We start from the raw sequence: 20,306 nt of genomic DNA on the forward strand, positions 1-20,306 counted from the left end.
ATGGGTGTTGACAGGAAAAGCTGCATGTGGAGTGTGGCAGATCATGAGCACGCTGGAACCCTCAAGAAAATCAGTGTCAATTTGTCTATCACCACCTCCCACCTCAATGATATGCGTGGTGCTCTTCACTATAGACCTTCAGTAGTGCTGGTGCAGGTGCCAGTGGGCGTGAAGGTGGGCTCACACCCATGGGTGAGCCAGCAGATCCCATAAAACATCTGTGAGCTGCACCATGACAGACACTGCACTTCCCACACTCACCACCTGAGGGTCACTTCCACCTTCTATGTCTTGTGTCAATTTCTGTTGTCATCCCTGACCCAGAACCACAGAGGTAAGAAAATTCAAGGAAATTTCATTCATGCTTAGCTAAATCGACGTAGTGCAGAGCCACCAGTCTGCTTCCCATCACGTTGGTCTCCAAATGCACACCTTTTAACCGTGCCTCCTTTCCAAACACGACAATGGCAAAATCATGGCTTCACTTGACATGATGCTAATACTCTTCAGACAACTAGACATGTATGATCTCTTCTCAGGTAGAGGGTACAAAGGTCTTTTATCCACCCATTGATGTCGAATCCTTTCATAGCTGAATAATCTCTTACTTTGGTAACCTGTCAGGGTAAATCACTGAGATATGACATTAAATGCCTCATAAGCCTTGACTTCAGAGTCAACTGGAAATTTAGTTAAGTCTCTTTTTTAATAAAGAAGGGTAGTAGTCCAGGAGACAGAGACAAGGCAGGAGGAATGCAAAAGATACATGGAAGACACACACCCCTTTATGGTAATCTCCCACATCTCTGGTTTATTTATACTTACCAGCATCTAACACCAATTTCACATTCAGGCAAGTCCACTTTTGCATTCCTCCTGGGGTGTGGTGATGACCTTTTCCCCCATGGGAATGGAAAATGCTAGGTGGTCCTCACCTAGCCTCCATCCCATGAAATCGACTGTTCTGGACATGAACAGATAAGCTGGCTTTGACATGGAGTACCCATGCCCCTCGTGGCTGCAGGGTGCTGATGCTGGCACTGCCGTGGTGAGTGATTGCAGTGAAACAAGGCTCCTGTTGTGGATATCACAGCAGCGGAAGCTGGAACACATTGTGGTCTGCCGTAGAAACAGCATTAACCCCATATGACCTGGCCTGTGGTGGGATTTAGGGAATAAGGCTTGAGCCTCATTCATCAGCCCTATGAATCTGAAACATCGCACTGTTATTGAATACTTGTTTTAAATGAATCAATAGTGATAGATTCCATGACACGAACAAATGGAAAGATATTCCATGCTCATGGGTTGGAAGAATTATTATTAAAATGTCCATACTACTCAAAGCAGTCTACAGATTCAATGAAATCCCTATCAAAATACCAACAGCAGTTTTCATAGAACTAGGATAAATAACCAAAAATTTGTATGGAATGACAAAAGACCCCAAATAGCCAAAGCAATCTTGAAAAAGAACAACAAAACTGGAGGTATCACAAAAACAGTATGGTATTGGTACAGAAATAGGCACACAGATCATTGGAACAGGATAGAGAGCCCAGAGATAAACCCCTGCTTTCATGGTCAATTAATATATGACAGAGACAAGAATATCCAATGGGAAAAAGACAGTTTCTTAAACAAATGGCATTGGGAAAACTGGATAGCAACATGCAAAGGAATGAAACCGGACCATTTTCTTACACCACACACAAAAATAAATTCAAAATAGATGAAAGACCTAAATGTGCGACCTGAAATCATAAGAATTCTAGAAGGGGCTCCTGGGTGGCTCAGTCGGTTGAGCGTCTGACTTCGGCTTAGGTCATGATCTCGCAGTCTGTGAGTTCGCATCCCGCGTCGGGCTCTGTGCTGACAGCTTGGAGCCTGGAGCCTGCTTCAGATTCTGTGTCTCCCTCTCTCTGCCCCTCCCCCGCTCATGCGCGCTCTCTCTCTCTCTCTCTCTCTCTGTCAAAAATAAACATTAAAAAAAAACTTCTAGAAGAAAACATAGGCAGTAATTTGTTTGACATTGGCTATAGCAACATCTTTCTAGATATGTCTCCAGAGGCAAGGGAAACAAAAACAAAATAAACTATTGGGACTTCATCAAGATAAAAAGCTTTCACACAGCAAAGAAAACAATCAATAAAACAAAAAGACAACCTACTGAATGGGAGAAGATATTTGCCAACAACGTATATGATTAGGGGTTAGTATCCAAAATCTTTAAAGAACTTAGTCAACACTCAAAAACAAATAATCCAGTAAAAAAAATGGGCAGAAGACATGAACAGGCATTTTTCCAAAGAAGACATCCAGATGGTCGACAGACACATGAAATGATGCTCAACATCACTTATCACCAGGGAAATGCAAATCAAAAACACGATGAGATATCACCTCATATGTGTCATAATGGCTAAAATAAAAAACACAAGAAACAACAAGTGTTGGTGAGAATGCAGAGGAAAAGGAACACTCATGCATTGTTGGTGGGAATGTAAACTGCTATAGCCACTCTGGAAAACAGTGTGATGGTTCCACAAAAAATAAAAATAGAATTACCATGTGATACAGTAATTTCACTGCTGGGTATTTGCCCAAAGAAAACAAAAACACTAATTCAAAGAGATCTTCTGAACTCTATGTTTATTGCAGCATTATTTACAATAGGAAAATTATGGAAACAGCCCAAATGTCCACTGATAGACAAATGGATAAAGAAGATGTGGTATATATGTCCAATGGAAAATTACCCAGTCACAAAAAATAATGAGATCTTGTCATTTGCAACAACATGGATGAAGCTAGACAGCATTATGGTGAATGAAATGAGTCAGTCAGAGAAAGACAAATACTGTATGATCTCACTTATATGTGGAATAAAAAAAAAATGGGGGCACCTGGGTGATGGCTCAGTCAGTTAAGCGTCCAGTTTCGGTTCAGGTCATGATCTCATAGTTTGTGGGTTCGAACCCCACATCGGGCTCTGTGCTGACAGCTTGGAGCCTGGAGCCTGCTTTGGATTCTCTATCTCCCTCTCTGTCTCTCTCTGCCCCTCCATTGCTCGTTCTTTCTCTCTCTCTCAGATATAAATAAACATTAAAAAAATGAACAAATAACGAAAAAATAACTGAAAAAATAGATTCTTCAATACAGAGAACAATTTGGTGATTGCCGAGGGGAGGAGTGTAGTGGGATGTGTGAAATAGATAAAGGAGATTAAAATCACACTTATCATGATGAGTACTGAGTAATGTATAGAATTGTTCAATAATTATATTGTACATCTGAAACTAATATAACACTGTAAATTAATTATACTTCAATAAATAAAAAAATAGTGATAGCTTTGGCTGATACCATCTAAAAACCATAGATTAAAAAAATTTTTTTTAACGTTTATTTATTACTGAGAAACAGAGAGACACAGAGCGTGAGCAGGGGAGGGGCAGAGAGAGAGGGAGACACAGAATCTGAAACGGGCTCCAGGCTCTGAGCTGTTGGCACAGAGCCCCACACGGGGCTCGAACTCACAAACTGCAAGATCATGACCTGAGCAGAAGTTGGTCGCTTAACCAACTGAGCCACCCAGGCACCGCCACAGATTTTTTTTTAAGGTTTAATGTATTTGTTTTGAGAGAAAGATTGCATGCGCTCACATGACTTGGGGAGGGGCAGAGAGAGAGAGAGAGAGACAAAGAGTGAGAGGGAGTGAGGGAGAGTGAACCCCAAGCAGGCTCTTTGCTGTCAGTGAAGAGCCGGGCCAGGACTCCATCTCATGAACCATGAGATCATGACCTGAGCTGAAATTAAGAGTCAGAGCTTAACCTCCTGAGCCACCCAGGCACCCCTAAAAACAACACATTTAATGAATGGTTGGTTCTGGGGCTGATAAGACAGGGAGATAAGGATAGATGTCTCCCAGATTTTACTTGAGTTACTGAGTGGAGGCTGGTGTCATAAGCAAGGAGAGGCTGAGCTTGTGTGGGTGCGTACATGCGTGTGTGTGTGCATGCGTGTTGTGTCAATGTGACTTTTGTATTCACTGTATTACCTCAAGGTTCTATGCCTTCAGAACAGAGGTGGGCCCTGGAGGGCCGGGGCTGCGATGCTTGATGTTACGGCACCAAACTCATGCTACCATTTATTTAGGGATCGCCTTTACCTATTTAAAATACCTCTGTGTTTATAATCAGCTGCATCACACAGAGTCTTATATTCCCTTTGACCTTGGCCATCTCTTGCTAAAGTCCCTAGGAAGGGTCCATATACCCCGTGTCAACAGCTCTTCATTTATTTGCTTCTGTGGCCTTTGTAGACAGCGGTAGAATCATACGCAGTTCTTCAATTTCAGAAACAGCTCTTACTTCCACTAGGATTTCCCTTGGGTTGTCATATATCAGTAGCAGCATGAGGGCCTGGCCAATTAGGCCCAGACAATCAGACAATTTAAAAAAAAATGGTGCATACATTGTAATTTTTGAGATACCTGTGGCTGAAGAGGAGTTTCCCTAAGGACTGAGAAGATAATCGAATGTTCCAACCCAGAGGAGGAGGCAGACAGGTTTTGTTGGCAGTGTTTGTCTTTCTCTGCCTGAGTTGCTTCACTTAGCGTGAGACCCTCAAGGCCCACCCATGTTGTGGCAAGTGGCAGGGTTTGGAGAGCCTACTTGGAATCAGGTGACTTACATGGTGGGTTCTAGTTCTCCTTCTGAGGATCACAGTCCTGCGTTGTCCAAGAGATTCATCTGCCTGCCTGCTGGCAGGGACTTATGGCCTGGCTCGGACAGGTTCTAATGGCACTGGGCATTCTATTGAATTATTTTTTGATTGTGGCTTCTAATCAGTTCACCCACTGCTCTGGACACATAGTTCCTCTTTTACGTACTCAATCACCTTTGCAGTCTGTGTCTGCCCGTCACAAAACTCACTTATTCCAACAGAAGTCTGCTTAAATCTATCTTTCTCCCCTGTTGCCCATCGACTTGGGGATGTTGCTTATCAGTTCTGTCTCACTGTCTTCATTTATAAGTGAGGATGTTAGAGCCCTAAGAATTATAGGGTGACTAAGTGAAAAAATGTAATGACCAATGCATGGTACCTATGATTCCAGGAATAGATACATATGAGATTATTTGCCTTTCTAGTTGTTTTTCTGAACTCAAAGGCGTGTGTGTGTGTGTGTGTGTGTGAATAAACAACTGTACACTTCATGCATTTGGTTAGTTAGCTAGCCAGCTAGTGTTCTTAGTTTTATAGTTCAAGGCACTGACAGTCATTATACACTATCTTTTGATTTGAATCCTGGATCGGCCAGTTATAATCCTGTAAGTAACATCAGTCAAACTGAAATGTTAATTGTACGTCCGTCAAAATTAATACACCTGAGATTGAATACAAAATAAATCAAATGAATTCACATTTAAATGTCAACACAAATCAATATCATCAACCATAGAACCAATGAGCTTGACTGTTAGGATATATAAATTTTATTTAACATAGGCTATGGATGGATTTCAATATGCTATGTATGATGGCAAGGGGTGGCTAATTGCAGCTACATCAGTGATTCTCAACCAGGGGTGACTGCACCCCTCGGGGGACATTTGGCAATGTTTGGAGACATTTCTGGTTGTCAAAATTGGAAGGTGCTATTGACATTGAGGGAGAGGAGGCCAAAACATCCTACAGCATATAGGACGGTTCCCTTGGTAAACAATTGTCCATCTCAAAGTGTTGACGGTGTGGAAGTCGAAAACCCCGATTCCAGATGGTCTAGAACACAGTCTGTGCATTAGAATTTCCTGGGTGAGATTTTGAAGGCTCCTGATTGCCTGAAGCCTACCCCAGACCAATTCAATTAGGATCCCTGAAATAGGGCCCAGGTAATTTCAGTGTGTCTCATTTTAAAGGTTGAGAACCAGCCACTGGTAATCATAGTGGGAGTCATTCTATCCTGGGCAGGAAGACGTGCCCCCACCCAGGGTCCCGCCCGTTGGTCATGGAGCTTGAGTCAGCGGAATAATTCTTTTTGGAGATTTTGTTTGCAATGAATATCCACAGGCTGCAGGTAAGCCCTAGCCTAAGAGAAGTGAGTACCAGTTCCTTTGGTTTTGGTTTCTTCCCATTTACAGTATTGTTTTTCTTTTTTTGAGTATAGTTGACACACGGTGTTGCACTGTTTTCAGGGGTACACCACGGTGACTCCACAAGTCCATACACTGTGCTGTGTTCGCCACAGTGTCATTGATATATTCCAATTCTCATGCCTATTTAAGTCAACAGCAGTGCTTGGTTGAGTCTCTACCACAGAACTTTGGAAGCTTATATGGGCAGCCTGAGGCTTTTTGGAAGGGTTATTGAGGTCCTCGAGCTGAAATCTCTGTTAAGTACGAGAAAACAGATTTGGAGTAGACAGCTGCCAGCAATTTCATCTATAATGTTTTTCTTATGTTATTTTAAAGTGTTCTGCTGAGGTGAAAATTACCCTGTAAAACCCACCCATTTTAAGTGAGCAATTTTTGAGCAGACTTAGAGTTGTGCAACCATCCCCACAATCCATAGTCAGAGCATCTCCCTCACCCCCAAATGTGCCCTCGTGCCCACATGCGGTGTCCTTGTGTTGTGGCAGGGCACCCCTGCCTGTGAGCCTCTGTATTCCATCTGTAATATGGGATGGTATCCTTGATCCCCAAAAATGGGTGTGGTGTCAGTCATGTAGACAGAAGGAGAGTCGTCTGCTCATGGAATTTACGGGTTTGTAATCCACCACCCCCCCCCCCAATACTTGAAATGACAGAGCATCAAGGAAAGGGCTACTGCTAATTATATGGGCTGCATCTAACAATTCTGTAGTTCTAGGCTGCAGGCTCCGGCTTGCTTGCTTGCCAAGGGCACCTTCCTTTTTACTTTGCAAGGACAGAGCCCCTCAGGCTATTCAGGCTCAGCTCCAAGTTTATCAATGCCTGGTCTTCCTCGGAAGTCATTGACCCCTGTTTAAAACAAATGCTTGCACTCCAGGCTGAGGATCCCTACCTGGAGACCTCTGGGATTCGGTTCCTCCACCAACCCACTTGCTGTCCTTCTTCTAAGGCTGCCTCTCTCCGTCTGTGCACATACCCATTCCTTCTGGGTGGAGGCAACCATTGTCCACAGTGGCAACACCAGAAAGAAAGACGTAACCAAGGGTGCGTCTGCTGCCCTGATGAGAGGGCATATGACCCAGGAAAGGAGCCTCAGTGTTTCTGGCATCGCAGGGCTCCACGCAAAGCTGGAGCATATCAATGGGAACTGGAATTAAATGACCTACTATCCACCGTTAGTTGAGCAGGGGCACTGTGGGAAGCAGAAGTCTTACGATACTCCCCAGTCATGGGGTTCTTAAATGTGCATGTCTTAAATGTTCTTACGCATTTGTATGAAACCAGGAATTCCTCTCTTGTCTCCTTCTCTGACTTTGTCGCGGTTTGCATCCACTCTGTCCCTCGAGATTTATGCACCATCGCCTGGGTGGTCCCTGGAGCTAACCTCGTCTGTGCACCATTCAGGCTTGGGTGTTCACCTTGCTTTCCACACGGCTCTGATACAGTTTTGCTGTCCTGGGCTACCTTGTCTAGTGAGTGAGTAGTTCTCGGTGTTAACTGAAGAGCTAGCTGGTGGTCTTTCAGCTACGCGAGAGCTACGCTATTGATCTGTAAGTGGCACTCTGGATAGAACTGGATGCTGACTTCCTGCTTGTTTCATACTGTTTTTCTGTGTGTTTGGTCTTTAGGTACAAATCTTTTCCTCCCAACGCACTGTCTACATCTAAAATTCCATCGGACTTCATCTTCCCTCACGTTGGTATGCTTGTCAAGGAACCTCACCCTGCCCTTCACCTTGTGGGCACTTAGAGCTGGAACCGAGGGTCCCATTCTCCCACTTGGGTCCCTATAAATACCCATACACATCCCCATGTCCTCTACACCTGTGTCTCTTGGGTCTGGCTTCTAATGTCGTAACCTCGCTACCTCCCTGAGATGGCTTCCTTCAGATCTTAGCTGAAAAACGTAACCGATATAGCGTGTTCTCCTTTCCTGACTATGACCCAGTGATCCCCTTCTAAGACTTTTCCCGCAAAACCAAACACCTCCTGATGAGCACTGGGTGATGGATGGAAGTGTTGAATCACTATAGTGTATACCTGAAACTAATATTATATTGTATGTTGGCTGGAATGTATTTTTTAAAAATTTAAACTCAAGTTAGTTAACATAGAGTATAGTCTTGGCTTCAGGAGTAGAGCCCAGTGATTGGTCTCTCACATAGGACACCCAGTGCGCATCCCCAAAAGCACTCTCCTTAACGCCCATCACCCATTTAACTGGAATTTAAATAAAAACTTAACAACCCTCCCCAACCCCAAAGGCATGATGATCAAAGACAGCATTGAAAAAAAGACCATAAAGATAAAATCATCTGTGACCTTGACATTCAAGCACAGTTGTTGGGGGCTTCTTTTCGACTTGGCATTTTAGTCTGAATATTTTTATATTAAATATTTCATACCAATCATGAGCCCTCATAATCCTTTGTGTTTTGGGACACAAAACACAACTTAGATTTGCCTAATCTAACTTACGATTGGATGTGTTCTACCCTTTCTCCATGTACTTACTAAATGGCTCATCCCTAGTGTTGCCCATTTAATGCCTGAGGGTGTAGAGATGATTTGCTTTTTATTTAGTTAAGTGGTTCAGGCAGTGTATCAGTAACTGAAAACACCAGTTCTTGAGTTAAACTCCTTCTCATGATGATCTGGGTTTCACCATCAGCAGGTGTGTTCTTGTGGACCTTGATCTGACTTTCCTTGGCTGGTGGTCCTGAAACTAGCATTTATCATAATCACCTGGACGCCCTTAAACTAGATTCCTGGGCCCATCTCCAGACTTCCTGATGGGTAGGTCTGGGATAGGGCCCCAGAATCTGCATTTTCCGTAAGTTCCCAGACAATGCTGCTGGTCTGAGCACCACACTTGGAGCACCACTGCCCTATGCCTCAGCTGCACCATAAAAAGCACAGATAATAGAATTTACCTGATCAGATTGTTGCAAGGCTTAAATGTGATTTAAAAACGTTTATTTATTTTTGAGAGAGAGAGAGAGAGGAGAGGGAGTGAGGGAGAGAGAGAAGGAGAGAGAGAGAAAGAGAGAGAGAAAGAGAGAGCGAGTGAGAGAGAGAGAGAAAGAGAGAGAAAGAGAGAGAGAGAAAGAAAGGGAGAGAGCGAGTGAGAGAGAGAGAGAAAGAGAAAGGGAGAGAGGGAGCTCCAGCAGGGAAGAGGGGTGGGTGGAGGGAGAGAGAGAATCCCAAGCATGACACAGGGCTTGAACTGACAACCATGAGAGCGTGACCTGAGCTGAAATCAAGTCAGAGGCGTAACAGACTGAGCTGCCCAGGTGCCCCTAACTTCCTCTTAATCTTTAAAAACATGTTTACATGTGTGTGTGTACGTACATAGAAGTTTCTAGCTGTTTATACAAACCAACGCTAACCATCATAATGAATATGAATAATCCACTTAGTCGTCACACACCCAAGCCACCACTCACCAGATGGCTCTTCGGACACTGCGGATGCCTGCTCTTTTCTGCTCGGCAACGCCCGACTTCTGTTCAAAACCAGTCTGCTGACCAAGGCCACCTTAGACCAGTTTTCCCCAGTAGGAACTTTGCATGGGCTGAATCAATACAATTTGAGGGTTCCTTCTGTGTGGTTTCTTGGACGGCTACAGTCTGGGGACACGATGAGGACGGGCACCGTGAATGGATGTGCATGCCCCTTCTGCAGATGTCTGCACTAACTTACTGCCAGGGGTAAAGCTGCTCGTCACGGAATGCATGGGTATGGCTGGCTGCAGGAGAAACCTCTGTGTTTGGCAATGCAAGTTTTTTTTTTTTTCAATTTAACCCTGACATGGGGCTTGAACTCAAGAACTGTGAGGTCATGACCTGAGCTGAAGTTGGATGCTCAACCGACTGAGCCCCCTAGGTGCCCTCCCCTTTTTTAATGTTTATTTATTTTTGAGAGAGCTCGAGAGCTTGAGAACGAGCAGGGGAGGGGCAGAGAGCGAGGGAGATACAGAACCTGAAGCAGGCTCCAGGTTCTGAGCCGCTTGAGCTCACGGAGTGCGAGATCATGACCTGAGCCAAAGTCAGACGCTTAACCGACTGAGCCACCCAGGCCACCACCGCCCCCCCCCACCTCCTTAATTTTAACCATTCTGATGGGGGCGGGGTCAATCTCTATCATTAGGGTCTTCGTTTGCATTTCCCTTAGGTCTATTGAGGTTGAATGCCTTTAAATGTGCTTATTGGCCATTCTCTTCTTTGAGGTGCCTTTTCCAGTCTTCGGATTTCTTTCCACCAAGTGTTACCTTGTTTTAGTGCATGTTTGCTGGAATTCCTTGCATGCCTTAACATTCCTTCTGAAAATAGGGATTTCAAAATATCCGTACTTTGAGTGCATATGCCCTCAGCTCGTAGCTTGCAGCTGCCCTTTTACCTTCTGTGCCTTTTGTCTTCCTTTCTTTGGAGGAACCTAAGGTCCTGATTCAAAATCGAATTCAGGTTATCGGTTTTTACCTTTATGGCTAGTACGTTATTTTGATTACTGCCAAGCAGTGGAGATAGTTGTGTTTCTTGTTGTTTGCTTTTGTGTATGTTTTGTGTTCTTGTTTTTTTTTTTTTTTTGTGGTGCCAGATAAATTTTTTAAAAAAAATTTTAAGTTGGGGCGCCTGGGTGGCTTGGTCGGTTAAGCGTCCGACTTCGGCTCAGGTCATGATCTCGCGGTCCGTGAGTTCGAGCCCCGCGTTGGGCTCTGGGCTGACAGCTCAGAGCCTGGAGCCTGTTTCAGATTCTGTGTCTCCCTCTCTCTGTGACCCTCCCCTGTTCATGCTCTGTCTCTCTCTGTCTCAAAAATAAATAAACGTTAAAAAAATTAAAAAAAATTTTTAATTTTTCCCTTCATTTACATTATTTTTATTTATTTATGTATTTATTTAGTTTTTAATTTACATCCAAGTTAGTTAGCAGATAGTGCTATACTGATTTTAGGGGTAGATTCCAGTGATTCATCCCCTATGTATAACACCCAGTGCTCATCCCAACAAGTGTCCTCCCTTATGCCCCTTACCCATTTAGCCCATGCCCCCCCCCAACCACTCCAGTAACCCTCAGTTTTCTGTATTTAAGAGTGTCTTTTATGTTTTGTCTCCCTCCTTGTTATTATTTTTGTTTCCCTTAAGTTCATCTGTTTTGTATCTTAAATTCCTCATATGAGTGAAGTCATATGATATTTGTCTTTCTCTGACTGGCTAATTTCACTTAGCATAATACACTCTAGTTCCATCCATGTAATTGCAAATGGCAAGATTTCATTCTTTTTGATTGCCAAGTAATACTCTGTTGTATATATATACCACATCTTCTTTATCCATTCATCCATTGATGGACATTTGGGCTCTTTCCATACTTAGGCTATTGTTGATAGTGCTGCTATAAACATTGGGGTGCAGGTGTCCCTTCGAAACAGCACATCTGTATCCCGTGGTTAAATACCTAGTAGTGCAATTGCTGGGTCATAGAGTAGTTCTATTTTTAATTTTTTGAGGAACCTCCATACTGTTTTGCAGAGTGGCTGCACCAGCTTGCATTCCCACCAGCAGCGCAAAAGAGATCCTTTCTCCACATCCTTGCCAACATCTGTTGTTGCCTGAGTTGTTAATGTTAGCCATTCTGACAGGTGTGAGGTGGGATCTCATTGTGGTTTTGATTTCTATTTCCCTGATGATGAATGATGTTGAGCATTTTTTCATGTCTGTTAGCCATCTGGATGTCTTTTTTTTTTTTTATATGAAATTTATTGTCAAATTGGTTTCCATACAACACCTAGTGCTCATCCCAACAGGTTATCTCCTCAATGCCCATCACCCACTTTCCCTTCTTTCCCACCCCCCACTAACCCTCAGTTTATTTTCAGATTTTAAGAGTCTCTTATGGTTTGCCTCCCTCCCTCTCTTCCCTCCCCCCTTCCTCTCCCCCATGGTCTTCTGTTAAGTTTCTCAGGATCCACATAAGAGTGAAAACATATGGTATCTTTCTCTGTATGACTTACTTCACTTAGCATTATATCCTCCAGTTCCATCCATGTTGTTGCAAATGGCAAGATTTCATTCTTTCTCACTGCCAAGTAGTATTCCATTGTATATATAAACCAGTTTTTTTTATCCATTCATCAGTTGATGGACATTTAGGCTCTTTCCATAATTTGGCTACAGTTGAAAGTGCTGCTATAAACACTGGGGTACAAGTGCCCCTATGCATCAGCACTCCTATATCCCTTGGGTAAATTCCTAGCAGTGCTATTGCTGGGTCATAGGGTAGGTCTATTTTTAATTTTTTGAGGAACCTCCACACTGTTCTCCAGAGCGGCTGCACCAGTTTGCATTCCCACCAACAGTGCAAGAGGGTTCCCGTTTCTCCACATCCTCTCCAGCATCTATATTTTCCTGATTTGTTCATTTTAGCCACTCTGACCGGCATGAAGTGATACCTCAGTGTGGTTTTGGTTTGTATTTCCCTGATGAGGAGTGACGTTGAGCATCTTTTCATGTGCCTGTTGGCCATCTGGATGTCTTCTTTGGAAAAGTGTCTATTCGTCTTTTGCCCATTTCTTCACTGGATTATTTGTTTTTTGGGTACTGAATTTGAGAAGTTCTCTATAGATTTTGGATACTAACCCTTGATCTGAGATGTCATTGGCAAATATCTTCTCCCCAGTGGGGACAGTTTTTATTTTTCTTCTTATGAGCTTTATGGACTTGTTCACAATTGAGATTATAATTGATCTCAAATTAGTTGTGTGCTGTGATGTAGGGATCCGAGTTTACTTTTTATGTGGCTATCTAATTGATGCAGCACCGTTTATGGAAGACTGGTCTTTCCCTACTGCTCTGCACTGTAAGATGTTGACCTTGTGAGTCACCAGTGAGCTCGTGGTTCTGTCTCCTGGGTCCTTTGTTTACCTTCTACCAGTTTCCTATCATCTGCTCTAGTTTGTAGTAAGTCTTTGCCAGGGTCAGCACAAGGGTGAATCAAGTGAATGACACCTTAAATTGGGCCCTGGGATGGGGCACTTGGGTGGCTCAGTTGGTTAAGCGTCTGACTTCAGCTCGGCTCAGGTCATGATCTCACAGTTCATGAGTTCAAGCCCCATGTTGGGCTTTGTGCTGACAGCTCAGAGCATGGAGCCTGCTTCGGATTCTGTGTCTCCCTCTCTCTCTGCCCCTCCCCTGCTCATGCTCTGTCTCTCTCTCTCTCTCAAAAATAAGTAAAAACATTAAAAAAAATTCTTCTAGGGGCACCGAGGTGACTCAGTCAGTTACGCATTCGACTTCCACTCAGGTCATGATCTCACGGTTCATGTGTTGGAGCCCCACATCAGGCTCTGTGCTGACAGCTCCGAGCCTGGAGACTGCTTCCGATTCTGTGTCTCCCTTGCTCTCTGCCCCTTTCCTGCTCACTTGTGTGCACTCTCTCTCTCAAAAGTAAATAAACATTCAAAAAAATAAACATAAAAAAAGGGATGGGGGGGCTGGCAGGTTACAAGAGCCAGAGGGTCAATACTGTCTGGTAGCGGAAGGTAACTCGCCTGTTCTTGATAGTCCTCATTTCTGGTCCTTTACAAAGTGTGTTTTCAAGTTGAGTTGAATCCCTGGCACCCCAACGTTGTCTCCTCGCGTAGCCTTACAGGTGCAGAGGAGCGAGACAGGAACGCATTGGAGAAATCCTCCATCCAGAAGGACACTCCTTGGCCAGGAGATGACGACGACGTTCACGACCATGTGACCCAGAGAAGCCAAGGGTTCCTATCCCTCTTGAACGCCAGGACGTCCACAGAGCTAATGCCACGGACGGTGGTGCTGCACGGTGCCGCGGGCGTCGGGAAGACCACGCTGGCCAAGAAGTGCATGCTGGACTGGACGCAGGCCCTCTACCGCCCTCTACCTCAGCTGCAAGGCGCTCAGCTGCAGGGGGCCGTGCACCTTGGCGGAGCTGCTGGCCGACAGCGCCCCGGGCCCGCGCCGGGCCCTTCCGCGGCTGCTCGCGCGGGCGCGGACGCTCCTGCTGATCATCGACGCTTTCGAGGAGCTGCGCGTGCCCGCCGCGGCGCTGGCGCGCGACCTGGGCGGCGACTGGGGCGCGCGGCGGCCGGCACCCGTGCTCCTGGGGGGCCTGCTCAAGAGGAAGCTGCTCCCCGCGGCCACGCTCCTGGTGACCACGCGGCCCGAGGCCCTGGGGGAGCTGCGGCTGGTGGTGGAGCAGCCGCTCCTGGTGGAGGTCGAGGGGCTCTCGGAGCCGGAGCGCCGGGCATATCTGCGGCGACAGCTGGGAGGCGAGGCTCAGGCGCGGCGCGCTTGGCAGCTGATGAGAAGCAACGCGGCGCTGCTCCGCCTGGGTCGGCGCCCGCCGTGTGCTGGACGCTGGGCGCCTGCCTGCGGGCAGGGCGACGACCCGGGCCGCACGTGCCGCACCGCCACGTCGCTGCTGCTGCGCTTCCTGTGCAGCCGGTTCGCGCCCGCGCCGGGTAGCTGCCCGCGCCCCCGCCCCCGGGCCCCGCTGCGCGCCCTGTGCCTCCTGGCGGCCGAGGGCGTGTGGGCGCAGACCTCGCTGTTTGAGCCCCGGCACCTGCGCAAACTGGGCGTGCGCAAGGCCTACCTTCGTGGACCGGAGCCTCCTGCAGGAGAGCGGCGAGTGCGCGGGCTGCTACCGCTTCCTGCACCTGAGCCTGCAGCACCTCCTGGCGGCCGCGCTCTACGTCCTGGGCGGCGGTGAGGGCGGCCCCGGCTGGAGCGCTCGCGGGGTGCGGAGGCTGCTCTGCAAGGAGGAAGGGCGGCGGAACCCCCACCTGGCCCACGTGGGGCGCTTCTTGTTCGGCCTCGCCAACGAAGACAGGGTCAGGGAGCTGGGGGCCGCCTTCGGCTGCCCGGTGTCCACGGAGCTCAAGCGCGAGCTGCTGGCATGCACCGTGAGGTCCCCCGAGAACGGCCCCTTCTCCTCGGTGACGGACACGAGGGAGACCTTGTGCCGTCTCTACGAATCGCAGGACGAACCGCTGGTGAAGGAAGCCGTGGCCCAGGTCACGGAAGTGTCCCTGCACTTGAAAGACCCCACGGACCTCGCGCACGCGTCCTTCTGCCTCAAGCATTGCGAGCGGCTGCAGAAACTGTGTCTGTGGGTGGAAAAGGGCGTGTTCCTGGACGACGACACCGCGTCGGGGTCCGAGGCCCAGGCTGCCGGGTAAGGAGCCTCACGGTTCACTTTGTTAATTGCCCCCACCCTCAGCCTCCCACCCTGCGGCACCCGGAACGGGGCCGACTTCCCGCTCCGTGTGGCTGAGGGTCAGAACGGGTTCTGGCCAGAATTTCTCCTGCCAGCTTGCCACTCAAGGTGCAGGTCGTGATGTTCAGGTTAGGAATGGAACCTTAGTGTTAATGGGACCAGGTTCAGGGTATCCCTAGACCATCTGGATATTTCCTTAACAATTTTTTCCTTAACAATTGTTTTTAAAAATTTTTTTAATTAAAATTTTTAATGGTTATTTTTGAGACCGTGAGACACTGTGAGTGGGGAGGGGGGCAGAGAGAGAGACACACACAATCCGAAGCAGGCTCCAGGCTCTGAGCTGCCAACGCAGAGCCCCACATGGGTCTCGAACCCAGGAACTGGGAGATCATGACCTGAGCCCAAGTCGGACGCTCACCCAACTGAGCCACCCAGGCGCCCCAATGATTCTCTTTTTCTCAAACTAGAGCCGCCATACCATACATCACACCCTCAGGACTTCTGTCTGGAAGTTTGTACTTTTTGACCACTTTGACCCATTTTATCCACATCCTGCCTCTGGCAACCACCAATCTGTTCTATGAGTTCGTGTTTGTTTCTTTTGGGTTCCATGTATAAGTGAGACCATTCAGTATTTGTCTTTCTGCCTTGCCAGGCTTACTTCACTTAGCGTAATGCTCCCGAGATCCATCCATGTTGTCACAAATGGCAAAATTTCCTTTTTTTTTTTTTTTTTGTGGCTGCATAATATTCTGTCGCATACACACACATTTTCTTTATCCATTCATCCATCAGTGGACACTTAGGTTGCTTCCCTATTTTGAGTATTGTAAATAATGGTGCCATGAACGTGGGAGGGCAGATATCTTTTCAAGATAGTGATTTCATTCTCTCCGGCAAAATAGCCAGAAATAGGATTCCTGGATCATAGTGTAGTTCTATTTTTTTTTTTTTTTTTGGGACAGAGAGAGACAGAGCATGAACGGGGGAGGGGCAGAGAGAGAGAGAGACACAGAATCGGAAACAGGCTCCAGGCTCTGAGCCATCTGCCCAGAGCCTGACGCGGGGCTCGAACTCACGGACCGCGAGATCGTGACCTGGCTGAAGTCGGACGCTTAACCGACTGCGCCACCCAGGCGCCCCAGTGTAGTTCTATTTTTAAGGTTTTGAGGAACCTCCAGACATTTTCCATGGTGGCTGTGCCAATTTACATTCCCACCAACAGGGCGAGAGGATTCCCTTTTCTCCATATCCTCGCCAACACTTTTTTTTTCTTGTCTTTTGAGTCCAGCCATTCTGACAGATGCGAGGTGCATTTCCATGATGATGAGTGATGTTGAGCATCATTTCATGTGCCTGTTGGGCGTCTGAATGTCTTCTTTGGAAAAATGTCTTTTCAGATCCTCTACCCATTTTTAAGTCTTTTTTTTTTTTGACTTGTAGGTGTTCTTTACATGTTTTGGATATTAACCCCTTATCAGATGATATGATTTGCCAATATTTCCTCCCATTCCATAGGCTGCCTTTTCATTTTGTCGGTGGTTTCCTTTGTGGTACAGCCTGCCAGTTCCTACTCTTCCCATAAATGCTTTTCTTTGTTTTTTCTTTTAAATATAATTTATTGTCAGATTGGCTTCCATACAACACCCAGTGCTCATCCCAACAGGTGCCTGCCTCAATGCCCATCACTCACTTTCCCCTCTCCCCCACTCCCATCAACCCTCAGTTTGTTCTCTGTATTTAAGTCTCTTACAGTTTGTCTCCCTCCCTCTCTGTTTGTAACTATTTTCCCCTTCCCTTCCCCCATGGTCTTACGTTTCTCAAGATCCACATGTGAGTGAAAACATATGCTGTCTGTATTTTTCTGACTTATTTCACTTAGCATAATACCCTCCAGTTCCATCCACGTTGCTGCAAATGGCCAGATTTCATTCTTTCTCATTGCCATGTAGTATTCCATTGTATATATAAACCACATCTGTATCCATTTGTTGGTTGATGGACAATGTGGGCTCTTTCCATAATTTGGCTATTGTTGAAAGTGCTGCCATACATGGTTTTCAGCAGACGCTCTTGTCCGTCCCTTCCTTCTAGGTCACAGTATGACCATCTCTCTCTCCAGCTCTGGGCGGATCTCTGCTCGGTGTTCAGTTCAAACAAGAGCCTGTGCTTCTTGGATGTGAGCCAAAGCTTCTTGAGTCCCTCCTCCATGAGGATTCTTTGTGAGCAAATAACCCGTGTCACCTGTCATCTCCAGAAAGTGGTGTGAGTAGAAACTAATCCCCAGGCATTTTTAATGTGGCAGCAGTCTGGATGCCTGACCAGGCTGACTAACCGGGTGCCCAGAATACAACATATTGACATGGCTCCTAGTGAAAGAATTGTATGTTACCTTGAGTTATTTTCATGAAACTTGGCCAAGTGTTTGGAGGTTTCCATACATCTGCTATGGGCATAGTTGAAACTCTCCTATAGGAAATATAGGTACATGCATGTCAGAAGGAGACCCAGGTGGAAATTGGGGGAAACAGTTGTTTTTTTTTTTAAATATGAAATTTATTGTCAAATTGGTTTCCATACAACACTCAGTGCTCATCCCAACAGGTGCCCTCCTCAATACCTGTCACCTCCCCTCCCCTCCCTCCCACCCCCCATCAACCCTCAGTTTGTTCTCAGTTTTTAACAGTCTCTTACGGTTTGGCTCCCTCCCTCTTGGGAGAAACAGTTTTAAATAATGTGAATAAGGAAGCGTTGATAGGGCAATGGTGAATTTATAACTGGTATGTGGGATGGGATTGAGAAAGGAGTCCAGGTAGTGAGGTAGGTTGGGGCACAAGTAAATCATGATGGGGCCGCCTGGGCAGGTGACTGTTAGGGTATTCTTTAAAACCAATACATGTGCAAGTGATAAACTTTAGAAGTTGTGTTCAAAATTACAGACCGCTACACTGCTGAAACTCCCTACCATCACCTTCTCCAAACCAACATGCCTTAGAAAGTTTACTTAAGCCACCCGAAATGTGCTATATACTTGGAAGGAATAGCTCTGGCAAACATCAGTTGACTGTACCTGGTGATGTCAGGAGATCGGTAGCTTGCTTTTCTCAGAATGCCACGGGACTTGTGTGTTCAAAGTGATCTGACATAGGTTGGTGCCTGGAAAGATGTTAGTTTCTTCTGTATGGCCTTGAAAGTTTACATTGGTCTGGTTTTATAAGGCTTTACATGAGAAAACAGGAATTAGATGGCACCCATAACCTGTTCCACTAAGAGTTTTGGACAATGTAAGCAGAGGTCCTGAACAGCCGGCATCCGCCTTACTCTGGCACTCGGTGCTGAAAATTTCATTTTGAGGCCTCTTTTGGATAAACTGATGGGAATGTTCGTTATCTAAACATGAAGGGTCATGCGTTATTAGACCAGTTGTGGGTTTAGGGAGTGTTTTACAACAGGGGGATGGAGTGCCAGGTTTGGAGGTACAAAAACAGGAGAAGAACCTCTAAAAATATAAGTGTAAATGAAGATCTGCAATTACAGGGTAGAAGAGGCAGTCGTGGCGGGTGTTGAGTCGATGTCAAATTAGGATTCGTTAATGATGCCTCAGAAAGGCCCTGAAAGAAAAATTTCCCCCAGTTATTTCCTGCTGTGCACACAGGATAACTTAGGAGCTAGATTTCATGATGCATAACACCAGGTTGATTAACTCTTACTCTGAAGAAGGTGGCATAGAGTCCAGATGCCAGAAACAAAAAATCTTTTTTTTTTTTTTTTTTTTTTTTTTTTTTTTTTTTTTTTAGTGATGAATTGTTTCTTGAAGTCCACAGTTGGATTGGAGGAAATTCATGTTCTACTCCGTTTAAGATTTCTTGTAATCCTATTTAACATTCCACAATCCATGATTTGGCTATTGTTGATAGCGCTGCTATAAACACGGGGGTGCAGGTGCCCCTTGGAATCATCATGTTTGTATCCTTTGGATAAGTACCTAATAGTTCAATTGCTGGGTCATAGGGTGGTTCTATTTTTAACTTCTTGAGGAACCTCCATACTGTTCTCCAGAGTGGCTGCATCGGTTTGCATTCCCACCAGCAGTGCACGAGGGTTCCCCTTTCTCGGCATCCTTGCCAATGTCTGCGGTCTCCCGACTTGTTAACTTTAGCCGATGTGGCAAGCATCGGGTGACTCTTCATGGCCCATACCCTCAGGGAGTCTAGTTTGTTTTCTAACTCATAAACCATAACGTGCTGTAGCCTTAGTGGAAACACCTTTGTGGAAATGGAAACGGCTACCGGGAGTGGCAGTCAGAAATCCTTTATTCTTGGGGCGCCTGGGTGGCTCAGTCAGTTAAGCGTCTGACTTCGGCTCAGGTCATGATCTCGCGGTCCGTGAGTTCGAGCCCCACGTTGGGCTCTGTGCTGACAGCTCAGAGCCTGGAGCCTGTTTCGGATCCTGTGTCTCCCTCTCTCTGACCCTCCCCCATTCATGCTCTGTCTCTATCTCAAAAATAAATAAACGTTAAAAAAAATTTTTTTTTAAATAATAAAAGAAATCCTTTATTCTTGCTAGGGAAGGTCAGTAGACATTGAGGGTGAGGGGAAGAAGGCTGTGAGCTGAAGGAGACACAGGGCAGGACACAAAAACACAAGGAGAGCTCATTTCATCAGCATGAACTAAGACAACAGTGATGACCCCTTCAGCCGTCCTTGCTTTTCTTCTTTCCAGCCATCACTCTATTGACTCGCTCTCCTCGTCTGCTTTCCTGACCATCTTCCCCCGTCCACCTTGACCCCAAGACTGCTCACCTCTCTGTGTCCACAGCACTCAAGACGGAACCCCTTTTTGTTTTTCCCTAGGATCAAAAAGGTCTCCCCTGCCGATGCTTATCGGAACTTGTGTCTAGCTGTCATTGGTAAGA

At 46.1% G+C, this 20,306-nt stretch overlaps 1 protein-coding gene across 1 annotated transcript; it reads left to right on the forward strand.

The window, feature by feature from the left end:
• Nucleotides 1-16,014, forward strand: LOC125916105 (NACHT, LRR and PYD domains-containing protein 7-like). Its single transcript, XM_049622271.1, is given in 4 exon segments — nucleotides 1-174; nucleotides 13,711-14,033; nucleotides 14,035-14,751; nucleotides 14,753-16,014. Coding segments are annotated over 4 exon segments (1,812 nt in total). The 3' UTR covers nucleotides 15,351-16,014.
• Nucleotides 16,015-20,306: the final 4,292 nt, after the last annotated feature.

The sequence above is a fragment of the Panthera uncia genome, assembly GCF_023721935.1.
Source record: "Panthera uncia isolate 11264 chromosome E2 unlocalized genomic scaffold, Puncia_PCG_1.0 HiC_scaffold_19, whole genome shotgun sequence".
Classification (NCBI taxonomy): domain Eukaryota; kingdom Metazoa; phylum Chordata; class Mammalia; order Carnivora; family Felidae; genus Panthera; species Panthera uncia.